This window comes from Gymnoscopelus braueri (genome assembly GCF_963280865.1).
Source record: "Gymnoscopelus braueri genome assembly, chromosome: 20".
In the NCBI taxonomy this organism is placed as follows: Eukaryota; Metazoa; Chordata; class Actinopteri; order Myctophiformes; family Myctophidae; genus Gymnoscopelus; species Gymnoscopelus braueri.
In genome coordinates, this window is record NC_137622.1 from 24,515,912 (window position 1) to 24,534,510 (window position 18,599).

Consider the following 18,599-nt stretch of genomic DNA (forward strand, 5'->3'; position numbering starts at 1 on the left):
CATTTGGATTCCTTCTGAAGCCTAACGTAGGCTATTTAAAAACACTTTGGGGTTTAGGATTAGGCTACTCAGATAGCTAGCCTATATTATGTTAAGTGACTAGTCAAGTGAAACAGACTAAATGTGACAACAAACATTTGTTTGGTAAAACAGTAGGCCTATACTCCATTTCCAAACAAAATGGCAAATCATTGCGAAATTGTAAACGTGCAATCAGTGCAATCAGTGCCGGTGCGGTGTACTTTGGGACAGAAAGACAGACAGGTATGATGGATTGCTGACAGGCGACCTGCGGTTGGCACCTTGGCCCATCAACATCAAACAGAATGGCCTTTTAACTCAGCTAGACATTTAAACATTGTTGCAATTCGGAGCGCCTCTAATCAGACAGGTGCGGGTTCAAAGGGGTCCGCAAACCTTTATATACAGCCCAGTGTCCCCAACGTGTTTTCTGCACACTAGCCTATTATACCGAAGACATCAGCGTGAAGACATCGATCTGCCAAAATGACATCCAGAGACGACGTGAGACGACGTGCCGCCGGACACGGACAGACGTCCCAGATCCCTGAGCCTGACCAATACTTCAACATGTGGCACGACTACCTGCAGTTGGGGAGGAGAACCTTTGAGCGACTGCTCGCCGTGGATCATGACTTGGTGGCCGGGGACCCCGACAATTACAGCCTCGGATGGGCCGGACGGAGCACACTGGACATTGAGGACAAAAAGCCTATCCTTTACCAGGAGGACGATTTGAACTCCGTGGAGGAGAGTATCGCACTCAGTCCAGCCAGCACAAGCAGCCTGTCGGACATGGTTGTTCGTCGACCCCGCTACGTGTCGGTGGACTCGGAGGAGAGCATGACCCTCAGCACAGCCTCCAGCCTTTCAGACATGGTTTTTCGTCTACCCCGCTACGTGTCGGTGCCGGTGGACTCGGAGGAGAGCATGACCCTCAGCACAGCCTCCAGCCTTTCAGACATGGTTGGTCGTCGACCCCGCTACGTGTCGATGGACTCGGAGGAGAGCATGACCCTCAGCACAGCCTCCAGCCTTTCAGACGCGGTTGGCCGTCGACACCGCGGTTTCTCAGTGGGGAGCATGACCTCCAGCCCGGCCAGCAGCTTTTCAGACATGGCTGGCGTTGGCCAACGTCGACCCCGCCGTCCCGCCGTCTGCTGTCGGTTCTGCAAACAGAATGGAGAGTCGGCTGAGATCTACCAATCGCACAGCCTGAAGTCTGACGACGGCGACGGGAGAGTCACCTGCCCCATCCTCCGGAGGTACACCTGTCCGACCTGCAACGCCACCGGGGACAACGCACACACTCGCCGCTACTGTCCAATGACGCAGGCCGGCGGCAGACAGGTGGAGACAGGGTCCGAGTACCCGGACCAGACAGGAGCCTTGTGGGGTCTGGACTCAGTGAACTGGGACACTCGGGCTTTTCAGTTTGAGGAGTGAGAAGAAACAAGTGAGAAGTTGTCACTCACCAAGGGACACACGAGACTGTACTGTACATAGTTCAAAACAGCATGGCAAGCAATGTTAAGTTCTATCTAAGATAAGTTACGTGTTCTAATGTGTTCTAACCTTATAGTCTCCATATAGGCTATCATGTTCTGAGAGAAGATTACGTTTTTGTTCACTTTGAGACATCCTTGTTTAACTATTATTTTCTAAGTTTGACTGTTTTGTATATTCTAACCCAGTTGAGACAATTCATGTTCTGTTCTTAAGATATATGAAAATGTATAGCTATATTTATGTACACATTTTTATATCCCCCTAAATGTATAGCTATTTTTTTGTACACATTTTTATACCCCCCGAAATGTATAGCTATATTTTCTACAAATTTTTATACCCCCCTAAATGTATAGCTATATTTTTGTACACATTTTTATACCCCCCTAAATGTATAGCTATATTTTTGTACACCTTTTTATACCCCCCTAAATGTATAGCTATATTTTGTACACATTTTTATACCCCCCTAAATGTATAGCTATATTTTTGTACACATTTTTATACCCCCCTCCCCCCCACACCCCTGTTTAGCCCTTTGTGGTATAAAAGTGTCAGTTCAAGCAGCACTTTGTAGTGATTTGTATATTTGATCTTGTCAATAAATATACCGTTATCATTATTTGGTAAGTTTCATGTTTTTTCTCATTTATTTATAATTAGTTCTTCTGAACGCAAGAGTAGTTTGTAGCAAGCAATATATTAATCGGAAAGCAGACAATAAAAGCCCATATAGGATTGTTCAGATGGCCTAGAGGTTTATTCACATGCACACTAAAAGTCAGATGACAACTTTGGTCTATCATTATTTTATTATTTTACCCTAAACGTTTTTTTTTTGCATCAGAATAAATGAAAGAATGAATGGATAAATACATAAATGCATAGCCTAAATACATACATAAATAAATAAATACATATCATATGTCAGTGGCAAAAATATTGATTAAAATGTACGTGACAAGCCGGCATGGTGATGACACGTGCAATGCATAATACTGCAGGCAGTGGTGGAAAGTAATTCGACTGAGTCAAGTCAACCACATTTCCCAGAATACATTGCTCATGACCTATCACCTCAAAATGGCAGCCTTCATGCAGCTCTTGAGGTTGTGTTGTTTCCAGGGCCATTTTATTGCAGAGCAAAAATATGCAGTGATGCACTATGTATACGTTATTATTTCGCTGATCTCAGTTAATGAGACATTTAAGATTTGATCGTAAACATGTCATTTTGCATTTTGAAACGATGGTACGAAATGCCAATTTTAAGACGTCTTTTAGAGTTCAAAGTGTATAGAAAGAAGATCCAAAGCACAACCCATACGACGTTAAGACACAGATGGATAAAACATCTACCAATATTATCAAGCAGATTCACACTGATACACAGTGATACAACACAAACACACAAGGTAAGGAACTGGATGAAGTTCCTATGAATTAAATGTTGTTAATGTAATTGTAACCTTTATTGCATTGTAGTGGATTTGAATATATACAATTAATGCATATTGACAGTCAGTAACATCCAATATCAGCACAGACGAGTTATAGAGAATTGAAAAAGACTATAAGCTAATGACTGCACTTTGCTATTCAAAACAGAACATTTGTCTGATTTAGGTTTTTCTTTGCCAAACTGTTCACTTTGTAGGATGTTGTTGACCTGTCCAAGTTCCCTGTCGAAAGAATCAGGAATTTTAGCATCATTGCTCATATTGACCATGGAAAAAGCACTTTGGCTGACAGACTGCTGGAAATGACAGGTAGAGGTTGTTCAAAATAGTAGAAATAGCCGATCTACAAGCTCACAACGTGTCGCATTGTGACACGTTGTGACATTGTAGATCTGATTTTTGAACACATTTTGAATGTAAAACATATATGGCCCATTTTAGCTACAGTTCATTATTTATTTTGATTTTTGGTATCGGCCATTGTCAGTAATTTCTTTGTATATTTAGTTAGGCTATTTGTCTGCCCTGTGCAATTTTTGTTTACAATGACTAAAAGCCAAACAGAAATGCAACTTTTTTGCATTTACACAATTAAACCGCTAATCGCAATTATTTGTTAGACAATTAATCGTCAAGTAAAATGTCAAGATCGTGACAGCCAATATCCCTGATGAACAGGTGCCATAGCAAAGACTGTGAAGAACAAGCAGGTGCTCGACAAGCTCCAGGTGGAGAGAGAGAGAGGGATAACAGTTAAGGCCCAGACGGCCTCATTGTTTTACAACCACCAGGGTCAACAATATCTCTTGAACCTTATCGACACACCAGTGAGTCAATTACTTAATTCTTATTTATATATCTGCTCTCGCCTGCTGATGCTGATTAAGGTGCTTTTCGCCTTGCTCTCCTTTCTGCTGCTGCTTGACTCAGCGCCGATGGCATTTTGGTGTAATGTTTGAAAAAGTCTGGATTCTGCTCATGGGAACACAAGTTGACAATACACAAATGCAAAATGCACAAAAAATTGATTGCCAAACAAACAAAAAAAAACAGAAAATTGTCCTCTAGTGTTCGTTGTGATAACTGCATGGATGCCAGCTTTTAATCTGGGCAACATGTATAATTAAATAAAAGGGCTGCACAGTATAATTATTGCATTTAGTGAAATTATGCAATGGTTAAATTGTGTCTGAGTCAGCACCCTTACTGTTAGCCAGGGTAGACTTGGAAGAAAGTGTGAAAATGTATGTTTGTTTTCAAGCTTATGGCTCTAACACAAATACAGTAAAAACTGCTCCTGTCTCCAAGTCAAACACTAAAATGTTGTGATTAAAAAAACAAAAAACGAACACCTGTGTCTGACAATAAAAAGTAGAGTTCTTGAAAAAAAATGATCATTTTGGAAATACGTTATATTTGGGAAAAGACAGAGCACCCTGTGGTTGACTATATGGTAATATGTTTGTTTAAAAGCTGAATTCACTTTGTGTTTCTCTTAAATACACCATATAATACTGTGTATTATATAATAGGCCAAGAATTGATGAATGTGCCAATACAGTATGAACAAAAGCAGGTTCACCATTTTGGCTCAGCCTTCTTTGACATTTACAGTTCTCATAAACATGTTTTATTCAGTATGTTTGGTCAAGATTGTTTATTTTCTTTTTTGCAATTGTAATGTTTTATTGCCCGTAAAACATGTATTTTTTTCATCCATAATACATTTTCCCCCTGCCCAGGGTCATGTCGACTTCAGTTATGAGGTGTCCAGATCAATTTCAGCATGCCAAGGTGTTCTACTTATTGTCGATGCCAACCAAGTAAGTGCTTTGCCCTCAATATGTATGGTGCTAGGTTTAGTTGTTAAGAAGTGTTAGGAATTCTGGGATAGTGTTACGCAGCCATTAGTACCCTGTCATATTATTTGTTACCAGCTGTCCTAGTTGATTTATATGGAAATACACAGTGAATGTTACTTTGCTAACCATAAATATTTATTGACATGTTAAGGGCATTCAGGCACAGACGGTGGCTAACTTCTACCTGGCTTTCGAAGCTCAGCTGACAATTATCCCTGTCATCAACAAGGTATAGTACACTCTTTCACAAGGATAATATCCTTGTGTATGTGATTGCAGAGTGGGGACATCCCCAGACTGCAATCCCCCACACTGAATGAACCAGCGTCACTGTAATGGGACAGTCAATCTTAACGCCTAGGTCACTCTGCCTTTCCACTTTGTCATTTAGACCCACCAGTGATTTGATATTAAGGCCACATGGTACTTTTTTGAATAGAAGCAAGTCATTAACCTCTTGACATTTTCTTCTTCAGATTGATTTGAAGAACGCTGACCCAGAGAGGGTCGAGAAACAGATCGAAAAGGTGTTTGATATTCCACGTGAAGAATGCATCAGGGTGAGTTTGAGTATGCACAAACTTGTTTTCATACTAGGACCATACTAGTGTCAAAGCTTTGGCCAGTTATCGTACTGAAAATCTTTTCCCCGTTCATTTTCCTCATTTGTTTAGTTATTCATATCAGATTCAGTAAATCAGTCTTTTGACATCAAGTACTGTATAATATGAGTCATAGTCAATGGGTTAAACATGCAGACCACTGGTATGGTCCTTTATGTTCTTATTGTGTTTTTGTACACTGCTATAACATGCAAAATGTTTTCCAGTTCTCTGTATAGATGTGTAATATGAATTGACAGTAAATAACGCAATTGATTTAATTCTCTAAGATCTCAGCTAAACTTGGAACAAATGTTGAACAAGTACTGGAAAAGGTTGTCAGCAGAATTCCACCGTAAGTATTGCTGATTTGCTTAAATATTTAATGCTGTAATGAATGATTTTACTGACTGAAGAGGGCCTGAGTGCTGAAACATTTTTGATATACTTTGTTATGCTCTTTGCAATCTACATTTTCTGTAGTCTTTCAACTTTGAACATCCTTTTTGGTTGCAGATACTCTTCCATTTCTTTCATTTAAACATTTTATTTACTTTTTTGTCCATTCTCAGGCCCACTGCTAGGCGTGATGAGCCGTTTAAAGCTCTGGTGTTTGACTCCAATTTTGACCACTACAGAGGTGTGGTAGCTAACATTGCTGTGTGTGGAGGCCATGTCAGAAAAGGGGACAAGATTGTATCAGCGTACCTTGGCAAAAGCTACGAGGTCAATGAGCTGGGCCTGCTCCGACCAGATGAGTATCCAACGGACAGGTTGTAAGTAGCTTTTATCCTCTTTTCACTTCTCTTATTTAGCACATTCTTATCTTTTAGAGTTGACACTCTTGACATTATCATTCACCTTACAGCGGAGGGTCTGTGTGTCTTTTTTTTTTTAAATATACAGTATATTCTTTTTATTATTGCAAATCTCTTCCTAGAACTGAGGTTTGTTGGTGGAAAGTAAAATAGCATGGCAATGTGACCTCACTGATATTGCTACAGTATATACCAGAATGTTTTTCTTTTACTTGTTTTATTCTCTTAAATGCTTTTAAGATGTACATCTCCAGATGTGGGGCCAAGTTGGTGCTCTTCAGCAATCAGGGTTCTGAATGAATTCTAGCCGAATAAACAAGGCACAATACCACCAAGGCAAATGTAATATATAGGAAATGATCTTGAAAGCTTTTAATTGCCTTGTTATTCTTTTGCCTTATTCTATTTCTATTTAGATATTTATGAAATTATGTTATGCATTTGCAATGTGTGTAATAGGTGGTGGTATATGTCTGGGTACATTTATTTTGGTAGTTAAAAGTTTTAACCACATGAACCCTACCCAAAATGTCACTTTTGTTAACCACTTAAACCCCCAGCATCCCTATTCTGGGGGGAACGTTCGCCAAAAATATATTTGTGTAGAGTGAAATAGGAGCGTACCAAATGCGCTCTTTACAGGTTTACAGGTCCGTTTTAAGTGTTACTGAATTTGCAGCTCAACAAAAGCTAATTCATCCTAGTGTATGACGGAGGACAATTTCACAATCAATTAAAATCTCTGCGATACGATTATTGTGAACGTTATTAATTTAGCAAAAGAAAATAGTTTTTTCCTGAACCATGTCATTTATTTGTTTATAAAAATGCCTGTTTTCTCTGTGTAATATTCAAGAGCAGTGGTTCGCAATGTGTGGGGTCCAGGGACCCTCAGGGTTCCTTCAGGGGGTTTTGAGGGTTTTTCTTTTTAGAACCACTGTTCTAGAGTGTAACTCACTTGATCTTCTGTGCAGGTATGCAGGCCAAGTGGGCTACATTGTAGCAGGGATGAAAGACGTGAAGGAAGCCCAGATTGGTGACACTCTTTATCATCAGAACAATCCAGTAGAGTCCCTTCCTGGGTTTAAGCCCGCCAAAGCCATGGTGTTCGCTGGTGAGCAGAAATTCTTGCCTGAGTTCCACTTTTAAGAATTGGAGATCAATCCACTGCTTGTATGCTAAATGAACCCGTTTGTTCATTTAGCATACTCTCTCCAGAGAGACTTTCAAGTTGCAAGATCAGTGTAAAATGGCACGAGCCCTAGTCAACAATAATGTCAGGGTAAATGGTCTCGTTTGCAAAGAAAACAATTCAGTGCTTCAAAGAAGGCCACTCTCACACACGGATTTCATTAATTTATGGATAGACTAGACAGGTGCCCAACAGACTTACTCGAGCACGATGCAAGTCAGGAACGATGCATGTTGGGAATGCATGCTCCACCCGGTTACGCAATACCTGTTGTAACCATAGTACCCTTTGTCAGAGTACCTGTTGTACCCGTCTGTCTGTCTGTGACCCTTTCATGCCCATATGGAGATCTCTGTATCTGTCTGTTTGTCTGCCTGTGTCAATTGTATGCCCACAACAGTTCATTACAGTAAGGACACTCTGTGACATGGTTACTGTGTGGACTCCTATTATTTCTTTTTGTCCTGCATTATTCATGCACTGTTGAGGGTGTAAAGTGTTGTATATTTTTGTTCATTATTGTCTCCGCCAGGCCGAAAGGCATGGCGAGAGAGTATGTTTTCGCCCCTGTCCGTCCGTCCGTGTGTCCGTCCGTGTGTCCGTCCGTGTGTCCGTGTGTCCTGTCTGTGTGTTAGCACCAAATCTCCGGCACCGTTGGCCCGGTCGCTGCGAAACTGTGCACACACACTCCCTGGATGCCAATTCAGAACCTCTGCCTCAAATTTTTCACATGGGCCTGTTATAGCGCCACCAGGAGGCCGATTTGTGCAAAACCCATTTTTTCCCATTACTCCTACAGTTTTTAACCAAACCTCATGCAAATCGGTACACAGTATCTCTATAGTCATGTGATCAACCCTGATCTGTCCGATTTCCCATATTCCATCCTCATTGGCTAAGGTTACCATCCAAAGTTTGCAGGATTGGTCGGTTTTGAACAAACTGCCTCAAATCATGAACGCAGCTTGCCATTTCCATAAAATTGCACACGCACATTCCCACTATGCCGAGGAAGAAATGGCACTTAAAACTTTTCACATCAGCCTCATGGTGGCGCTATAACAGGCCGATTTGCATTTTTTACTATAACTGCACCGATCTGCGTGAAACTTTGCACGCCTACTCCCTAGAGGCCAAGGAAAAACATCTGCACTGCATTTTTCACATCTGCTTTTTTACAGCGCCACCAGGAGGCCGACTTATGTCAAATACATTTTTGGAGATTAATCCTTCAGATTTTATCCAAACATCACGCAAATCGGTACACAGTATCTCTATAGTCATGTGATCAAGACGCATCTGTCCGATATTTCATATTCCATCCTGATTGACTAAGTTTGACTTCCAAAGTTTGCAGGATTGGTCCGTTTTGAACAAAATGTCCGAAATCATGAACGCGGTGTGCGATTTCCGTGAAAATTTGCACGCACATTCCCACTAGGCTGAGGAAGACATGCCACCCTTTTCACATTGGCCTATTATAGCGCCACCAGGAGGCCACAATAACTTACCTGACCTGGCGGAGACCTGTGCTCCGAGGAGCACTTTTTCTAGTTGATGGTGTTTCTTTTGAGGCTCCCAGTACAGCATGGGCAATTTAGCTGCACTGATTGGTCAATGGTCAGCTGCCATATAACTCAAAAGAAGACACGACTTTGGCTTGCACTCATTGGTCAGCTGCTGTATAACCCATAGCAGCTGACCAATCGGCACAAGTTTATCACTCTTGTGTTCCTTTTAGTACTTTCCTCCCCACTGGCAGATAAAGGCTGAGTATGAGTTATCTGCCAGTCCTTAATAATTAATCTTGCCATGCACAAAGCTTTTTACTGTCTTCCCATTTACAGTATTAGGGTTTCTGTGAATACATAGAGCATAACAGCACTTATTGTGCTTGTATTGTAGGCTGGAATAAAGGCTAGACAGGTTGATATAATACCTCTTCAATGTTTATTCAGTGCTTGTGCTGAATAATGACTCCAGTCAGGAGCTGGTTGGCTTTTTGTACATTCAGTGGTTTGCAAATAAACAATGCATGGACTAGTGGTTGTTGATGTTCTCTCTGTCTCTCACACACACACACGCTCTCTCTTCTCCGATTCTTATTTTCTTTTTCTTTCTTTCCCCAGGGATGTACCCAGTGGACCAGTCAGAATATACGGTTCTTCGCAGTGCCATTGATAGGCTAACCCTGAACGATTCTAGTGTCACAGTACAGAGGGACAGCAGTGTGGCTTTGGGAGCAGGCTGGAGGTTAGTAGGAACACACATGCTACAGCATGTCAAACACATTTCACAACAGTATAAAACTGTTATGAGATCATGTTTTTGTATGTGGCTTGTTCTGATTGCTCATGAATGATTGAATTTAGCAAAATGTACAGTCTAAAATAAAGGACAACAAATTAATGTGGGAGGAGGTGATATCTATTGCTCTAGCGATTTATAGGTTCATAGGTTATCAGTGAGCCTGTGCGTTCCTCTGCATACTAGCGTTACGTCCTCCCGGTGTAACTCGTCACTGTCAGGTGACAAGAAGTGACTGGTGACGCCATGTGTGTCGGAGGAGACATGTGGTTGTCTACACACTACACCCTCCCAGATCAAGCGGTAGGGGTTGTTAGTGACAGAGACTGTACTGTACTCTCAATGTACCCATATGGTAATGACTAAAACTGGGGCAAAATGGAAGAAATAAAAGACGGGGTGTAATATTGGCATGGCTTCCCTAAATTGCAGTACGTACGTGGAGGCCAGTCTGGAGCTGTACTCCATATTTGGGATGGCTGACCCCTTCATTGCCATGCGTTAAAAACTTTGGGAGATATATAATACGTACACGGGACGGGGGACATACAGACTTTCCGATTTATTTTTGGCGTCTTATGCTTTATTTCAGATAGGACAATGTTGAGGGAGCATACAGACAAACGGCTGTTCTAGCCTTTCTGTTAAAAGCGCTATTTGCAAACCAAATCTGAACATCAGTTACAGCTCCTATTATAAGTGGTCCTCTTTATTACGGTCTTTTCATTCCCCTTGCAGACTTGGCTTCCTGGGTCTTCTTCATATGGAGGTGTTTAATCAAAGACTAGAGCAGGAGTATAATGCCTCTGTCATAGTAACAGCACCCACTGTACCCTACAAGGCTATCCTGTCCTCTGCCAAACTCATTAAGGTAAGAGCCAGCTTCAGCTCGTATTGTGTATATTGGACAGGAACAGTGATATCAGACACTACACTGTTTGGACTAATGTACATGATTGTGGTTAAGAAGGGGCTTCAGCTACGGTAGTTTTATAGCATGCTTCATGTGTGAAAAGTGAAAGCCAGTTGAAATTCATTTTTTTTCCTCCGGAAAAAGCAAAGGTAGCTTTGACTGGCCTTCACTTTAACCACTTACACCATTTATACTTTGCTGACTGGAGTCTAGACCCAGAGGTCTATACTTGATCCCCTCCTTTTTCCCTCTGCACCAAATCTCTTGGATGAAAATAGCCAATCCACAAGCTCACAACGCCTCACAGCGTGGTGCATTGTGAGCTTGTAGATCTGCTATTTTCACCGAATGTTCACCTATTTGCGCTGAATGTTCGCCTATTATGACTTATGAATTGGGACCCTTGAGTTTAAGTGGTTAAAATAAGTCCAATATTGTAGCTTTAAGTCGTGTGCTTAAATAACAGTGGTTGTTCTTTTAGCAACATGGCAGTAAGGAGATCACCATAGTCAACCCTGCTCAGTTCCCAGACAGATCGGTGGTGTCAGAGTATCTGGAGCCCATGGTGTTGGGGACCATCCTTGCTCCAGACACTTACACTGGCAAGATTATGACTCTTTGCTTGGTAAGCTCTATACTTTCTGTTTGCATTGATGTCAGCTTCCTTCTCATGTGAATCTGGAAAAAAATTAATAATACACACTATATATATATATAATTTTTTGGACAAATGCACTACTCAATATTGATGGATGCAAAAACATATAAGAGTTACATACTTGATTTTGTTTTTGTCTCAAAGAACCGCAGAGCCATCCAGCAGAATATGGTGTACATCGATGAACATCGTGTTATGATGAAGTACCTCTTCCCTCTAAATGAAATAGTAGTTGACTTCTACGACCTTCTCAAATCAATGTCATCAGGATACGCCAGGTAAAACTAAAGATTGTGCTGTTTTATTTGCCCCAATTGTTTAGAGCAACTGCACATGCATTTCTATTTTTAGAAGATATTGAAGACATTTCGGCTAGTTTTGCAGTAACTCTTAAAGTTTCTACCTTCAAATAGGCCTGATTTTGGTTTATTTATTCTCCATAGCTTTGACTATGAAAATGCTGGTTACCAGCCAGCTAACTTGGTTAAGATGGATATTCTCCTGAATGGTCTGCCTGTGGAGGAATTCACCACAATCGTGCACAAGTAAGTTTCAAATTGTGGTATTTGTGTGTATTGTACAATATCATTGTTACTTTCTTCGGCCAGTTTTTCTGTCTAACACAGCCTGTGTTACTGTTGTGTGTACTACTGCTTTTACATGAGTGAGTGACAAATTAAACCCTCTTGAATCTATCAGCGAACCATATATTGTAGCAATCAGTTCTAATGTGGTTTATTACTATCACAAGGGCCAAGACTTAACAAATGTATTTTGAATGGCATAGCTTTTAGGGTTGGGGAAGGTTGACAGAAAGCGCTTGGGCCTAACTTCGCTATGGGGCCTATTGAATTGGTCTAGGCGGGTGTAACGAACAATCGCATTACTGAACTTTTGATCCACCCTAGATTTTTCTCCATCCAGCCATGCTCTTATCTTGTGGTCTGTCATTGTTTTAACTTTTGCTGTTTTTGAAATGTTTTTGCAATGATGTTTTATTTATTGATGTTGTATATGATGTTTTCGTTTATTTTTATGTTGTTTTTTATTATGCTGTACAGCACTTTGGTCAACCTGGTTGTTTTTAAACGTGCTTTATAAATAAAATTGACTTGACTTGACTTGACAATCGTAAAAGGTTTTCTGTCCTTTCTGACAGAAAACCCTCTGGGTAACAGTCACTGGTGCGCATCCCATCTTTCACAAGATACTGTACATATAGCGACCTAAGCAGTAACTGGACAAACATAAATATACTGTTAAAAAGACAGTGACACATAAAATGGAAGAACTATAATGTGGATTGGCAATAAATTAGACCCAATGTATTTGTAATTGTGACATTTTTCTTCACTTAGATTACAAAATTTGAAAAGATTGAAAACATTAAATATATATATATATATATATATATATATATATATATATATATATATATATATATATATATATATATATATTTTTTTTTTTTTAAATAAGATAACTAGACACAAGTTACAGATGTATGTGCTCTTAAGCAGTATTGAATTTGAAATTCCAAACAGCCAACCCCTTGCTATGATTATAAATACATACTGTACATTTTAACAGATATAAGAAAAGTAAAAAAAGAAGTGTAAAGCACTGACTGTTTAATGTCATTATGTTTAATGAGGTTTGATTCAGAGAAGTGTATATTTTGATTACAGAGAACGGGCGTACGTTTCTGGGAAAGTCTTGTGTGAGCGGCTGAAAGACGCCATTCCAAGGCAAATGTTTGAGATTGCTGTACAAGCAGCCATTGGGAGTAAGATTCTTGCTAGAGAGACGTAAGTACATTGCTTGGAATTGGGTAGAAAAAAACATTGTGTGTGTTTGAATTTTTTAGATCTAAAATGTGTAATTTTGTCATTCTTTGAAACCTGAAGCTACATTATAGCACACAACAAAGTAAAAGTATCATTGATGCATCAACATTTGTTTGTACTATAGATGTGTTGAACTTCAAATGTTGTGTTGAGTGAATTTTATTAAATGAGATGTATCATTTCAATTAGCATTGTGGAACTGATATCTTGTACCCGGTCACTAATATACTGTATCAACGGGCAAACAACTGCACGCATGCAGGTAGAGTCATGACTCTGAGGAAGATGCAGTAGCATCAAAACTTCAGTCAATACTTTTTGGTACTTGGCAACTTTAATAAAAGAGGCTTCAATTGTCCGAGCTGCTCCAGTGTCTTCTCTACATACTGTATGCTGTGTTGTCCTGCTCCTGTGATGCACCGGGCTTGCCTACGTATGGCTGAGGCGCGGCAGTAGACTCCCTTTTTCAGTTCCCTTGTGATGTATTTGTCTCTTTCAGAATTAAAGCGTACAGGAAAAATGTCCTTGCAAAATGTGTAAGTAGAACTTTATTCCTGAAAGCTTTGAATCTTCAAATAATACAGTACAGGTTCCAAACAATTAGCAGATGGTACATGGTAACACTTTTCTTTGTTTTTTTAGTATGGAGGTGACATCACACGGAAGATGAAATTACTGAAAAAACAGGCTGAAGGTAAAAAGAAGATGCGGCGTATTGGCAATGTGGAAGTTCCCAAAGACGCCTTCATAAATGTTCTGAAGAGAAAAGACTAATAGAAAAACATTTATAATGTTGCTGTTATTTAAGGTGATTCGCTGATCAATGGGTCTTTATTATGAAAGACTTGTCTGATGAATGAATATGAATCATGAAAAGATTATCTAAATAAAGTGTTTTTTGGTGTTTCAAACTGCAGTCCTTGTGCCTTGGTTTTAAATAGATTTTCTTCTATTAACGTCATGTCCCACACACTAGGAGACAGAATCACAACTTAACTTATGTAACTTTCCTGTCCTACCCTGGAATTGAACCCAGGTCTCCTGCGCAAGAGCTTGAGTTTTTACCACAGAGGTAATAGAGCCTGCCTGTTTGTGCATGGGAGAAATAGAAAACAGGATTGTGTCAAAGGTCGTGTTTAACGGTTACCTCAACACAGGATCTAAATGTCTCAATAGAAGAGCAGGGAGACCAATCACAAAGTTATATTGTACATACTCTACCATACAGATCGGACAAAATAAAAACGTATTCACAAAAAAATAAGTTGCATAATACCGCTTTAATATTATGATGCAAAAGCTCAGCTACATTACACAAGCGGTGAGTTTCAGGACAGACTGTGTGTAAATAGTAGTGTGTAAGTAATCCAACCTGTACGAGTAAATCTACAACTGCCCACTAGATGGCAGCAGCAGGCAGTTGAAATTATCATTCTGGGATTATTTCTATGAATAAATTATTCCAACAATGGGAAAGTGCTACAAGTTGTTAGGGCAAGTGTTCTTTCAAAAGAAGCCTGCTTTTTGATTTGTTTTTCTGTCTTTCTATTAAAGGTGGATAACCTTTCACTTTGAAATAATTCATACAAAATGCGCGTTTTGTCAGGAGTCAGGACCACGATGGATACAAGCCCTTATTCAGGCCTTTTTGTGTTATATTTTAGTACATTTTTTGCTAACTGTTAATAAAGTATTCAATCAATCAGCAATGATTTTCGGTAACAAAAAAACAAACTAAGGCACTTCAAAATGCATAGGCCTATTATCACACATATAGTGTATATGGACGTTATTGATGTAAAACATAATTGTTGAGTGTAGCTGTCATGAGGGATGAGCCTGGGTTTAATTCTTCGAAACACTACCAGTGCTGCCAGGTTCTGTGAAAGAAACAAGCAACCAGGTCTATGAAAACAAGCCCAAAAGAAGCGACTATAGGCCATATGAGCACTTTTAAGCATCGGATATTTGAAAATAGCCGATCTACGCGTTGTGAGCTTGTAGATTTGCTATTTTCAAAAGAGATTATTGAAAAAAGTTAAACATTTTGAATGTTTTTTAAACATAAGACAAATCTGGTATGGGCCCCGGGTCCCTGGCACAAAATATTTTCAGAGGGAGGGGGGGGGGGTCCGCGGACAAATACATATAAGCTGGGGGGGTCCTTGCCATGAAAATGTTTAAGAACCGCTGGTTTAAACAATTATTAAGAAACGAGCCCAAATAAGCAACTACACTTTAGAAACAAGCCGCAAATACCAATATTTTCAAGCAACTTTGCAGAAAAACAAGCCCAAAATCGCTTATAATAAGCGTACATGGCAACGCTGAGCACTACCCGTAGTTTCCATAACCCGGAAGCCGCTCATAACAAATACTGCTGTTCCAAAGCAAAGTAGCGACGACGAGCAGAAATGTGATGTTTTTGTTGTCGTCTGCTTGTCTGTATTGTCGAACAGCTATATTAAAAAGACATTCAGTCCAATTTAAGTGCGTTCTGGCTTTGGACTATGTCTCTCATCTCTGAAATTGTATTTTGGCGAATTTGGCCAGCCATCTGGTGTCGTGCACTAAACAGCGACCAGTCAAGCTAGCTAGATAAGTACATACCTTATTTTTTAACTCTATGGTACATACATAAATATCTTTTTGACGTTTAGTTACACTGAAATCATCACTCAACCGACAAGATGAAAGTGCGTTCATCTGTTTTCGCATCTCTTATCCTTATATTTGAGGTGTTAGGCATTGCCCTCTTTCTAAGGGGATTCTTCCCTGTTCCTGTCAAGTCCTCTTTACCATCTAAGAGCAAGCTGTCAGATATGCCAACAGAGCCATCGACTGGTAAGGAGAATCATTGTAGTGTTTAGGATGGATACAGGATAGGTGGGCACTATAGGGCAATGCAATGGTTCTCAATCATTTGCATTTCCCATACCACTGCACAAGGGACATCTGGGCACCTCGATGTAAAATTGGCTATTTTGTCCAAAATGTAAAAAATGTAAAAAAGAAAATAGAAAAATGTTGTGATCAATTAAGTGAAGTGTAAAGTATACATGATGTGAACATGCACGGTACATCATTATCAGACTTAATTTTATCCTTCAACTTCTTGTTAATGCCCAAAATGACTGGATATACAGGTTTTGTAGCAATTTGTAGCAATTGTACACATATTAATTGTCGTATGTTTAAGCATGTTCTAATCATGTATAGTATACTTTACTTTACTTAAGACCATTTTCCAAATATTACAGTTTTTTACATTTTGGACAAAATAGCCAATTTTACATCGAGGTGCCCAGATGTCCCTTGTGCCCACCTATCCTGTTACCACTCTTGACTACTGTATGCGTCATTCTTTTCTGGCCATGAAATAAGCTTACATGACATTTTGAAACTCATTTCAGGGGTCTCCCACAACTCATCTCAGGCTCCTGAGCCCATCTTTAATAAGGTGGTTATAATGTTAGTTGATGCTCTCAGGGAGGACTTTGTATTTGGACCCAATGGACGGACAAACATGCCATACACAAGACATCTGGTTGAACGGGCATCATCGCACAGCTTCATAGCTAAAGCAAGAGCCCCCACAGTTACCATGCCTAGAATTAAGGTAAGACAATTACCTTTCAAATGATATATATATATATATATATATATATATATATATATATATATATATATATATATATATATATAATAAGTAGTGATCTGACTATACAATAGCCCCTTTCGGAACCCTGTATACCTTTTTTGTATTTGTAATACAAGTGACCCCCCCTGTACTATTTGTACAGTATTCAATCACAATCCCCATGAACCAATTAAGTTACATCTTGGCAGACTTGAGGTACATTTCCAAAACAAACTGGTGGTGGTGGGGAAAGACAGAATGATGGAAATTATTGAGGGATATCAATTTATGAAATGTTGAGACCCAGCTATTAGACAAGCTACTTATTATTTCCCCCGTGCAGTTGACTGTATCTTGCACCCAAACATTCTAGCCTTCAACCATTTCCATTCAGACTTGTTTTTTTAATACAAAAAAATCGATCTGTTTTGAACTTTTGATTCAGTGTAACTTTTTCAACTATTGCTGTTATTCTTAATTTTGGCTATAAAGGGGAAGATGCTTGTCATTCAAATTAAGTGATTTTCTTTGGTTAAAATAAGTGTTAAATAGCTCTATATTCTGATAGTACTCATTGCTATAGAGCGTTTGTTCAGTAAAAGGAGTCTCCTTGTCTCTCCAGCTCTTTATAAAACAGAAAATGCATTTTCGTTTCAGTTTCAGTTTCATTTCCAATTTTATCCAATCAGGATAGAGAACTCAATCAGGAGATAGATTAAACAAGTGAAATTGGAAGTGATGACACTAAGAAATGAGCAGGCAAAATTGGAACTGGAACACTATAAAAATGAAGCTTAAAAATGGGTACTTTCTCCTGATTGGCTGAGATTTTGACACCTACCGGAAAATGTATTTTCTGTTTATTAAAGAGCTGGAGAGACGGGGAGACTCCTGTTACTGACACTCTATAGCAATGATTACTATCAGAATATAGTGCTTTAACCTTTTAACAAAATACTTTTTGTTTTAACCCAAAAATATCACTTACCCTACCTTTTAAGTGGGGAAAAAGGGTGTTAATGAGCCATACATTACATTGCTTTTAAGCAATTCCCTCATGATATTGATACAAAATTATTATTGTTATCGAAGGGATTTTAAATTATGCTAATGTGTTTTTGTAATAATCAAACAATGATATTTATTTACAAGGATGTCTTAGGACAATGGTTCTCAAAGTGGGGTCCGGGGACCCCCAGGGGTCCTTGGCGTGGTACCAGGGGGTCCCCCGCTAAATAGGTTAATATAGCGTCGTCACAATCATTTTAACCACTTTAACCATTATTGTATACTTTGGCTATTAAAACATAGCAGATATACAAGCTCATAGCGCAGCACCGAGTGCCGCTCTATGAGCTTGTAGATCTGCTATTTTTGAAAAATCTGCTATTTTTGAAAAAGATTCTTTATTACCCCAGCAGGAGGCAGTGCAGGACAATTGTCATGTCACACGGCGCCATCACTGCAATGCACCCAGTTGACTAGTATGACACAGCCAACTACCCCAAATTATAATTTTTCAGTCACAGCTATTAATTCATACTGACATTACACCAACAGTTCTAGAATGTGATACACAATTTAGAGTTATATGACCACACCTTTGTATGCATATTCATAATTTATTTTTTATTTGTTCAACAACGTATTTGCATACATTTTCGTTAGGATCGGGCCCGCAGCAGGTAACTATGCTGGAAGCGCTACCCCGAGGTTTTGCTGCATCATCCTCCCATTAAATTTGATGGGTCCATTTGAGACAGGAGAGGG

The 18,599-nt window shown here is 39.5% G+C and overlaps 2 protein-coding genes across 3 annotated transcripts in view; both read left to right on the plus strand.

The window, feature by feature from the left end:
- The first annotated feature begins 2,659 nt into the window (after positions 1–2,659).
- Positions 2,660–14,077, plus strand: guf1 (GTP binding elongation factor GUF1). Its single transcript, XM_080415810.1, has 17 exons — positions 2,660–2,945; positions 3,188–3,299; positions 3,669–3,817; positions 4,733–4,813; positions 5,004–5,081; positions 5,329–5,412; positions 5,745–5,809; positions 6,027–6,230; positions 7,247–7,386; positions 9,594–9,717; positions 10,510–10,642; positions 11,166–11,309; positions 11,487–11,620; positions 11,786–11,887; positions 13,031–13,150; positions 13,689–13,725; positions 13,832–14,077. The coding sequence occupies exons 1-17, from the start codon at positions 2,757–2,759 to the stop codon at positions 13,961–13,963; spliced, it is 2,028 nt and encodes a 675-aa protein (XP_080271936.1). The 5' UTR covers positions 2,660–2,756; the 3' UTR covers positions 13,964–14,077.
- Positions 14,078–15,555: 1,478 nt separating this feature from the next.
- pigg (phosphatidylinositol glycan anchor biosynthesis class G (EMM blood group)) overlaps positions 15,556–18,599 on the plus strand; it is a 69,525-nt gene continuing 66,481 nt past the window's right edge. For both annotated transcript variants that reach the window (XM_080417056.1, XM_080417055.1), the window contains exons 1-2: positions 15,556–16,033; positions 16,603–16,808. In XM_080417056.1, the coding sequence (XP_080273182.1) occupies positions 15,880–16,033; positions 16,603–16,808 (360 nt within the window). In that variant the 5' untranslated portion in view covers positions 15,556–15,879. The remainder of the gene's footprint in view (positions 16,034–16,602; positions 16,809–18,599) is intronic.

Coding starts and splice junctions, on each gene's coding strand:
- guf1 (XM_080415810.1), top strand. CDS start 2,757: ATGTCATTTTGCATTTTGAAACGATGGTACGAAATGCCAATTTTAAGA. Junction 7,387..9,593: donor CAAAGCCATGGTGTTCGCTG/GTGAGCAGAAAT, acceptor TTCTTTCCCCAG/GGATGTACCCAGTGGACCAG. Junction 10,643..11,165: donor CCTCTGCCAAACTCATTAAG/GTAAGAGCCAGC, acceptor TTGTTCTTTTAG/CAACATGGCAGTAAGGAGAT.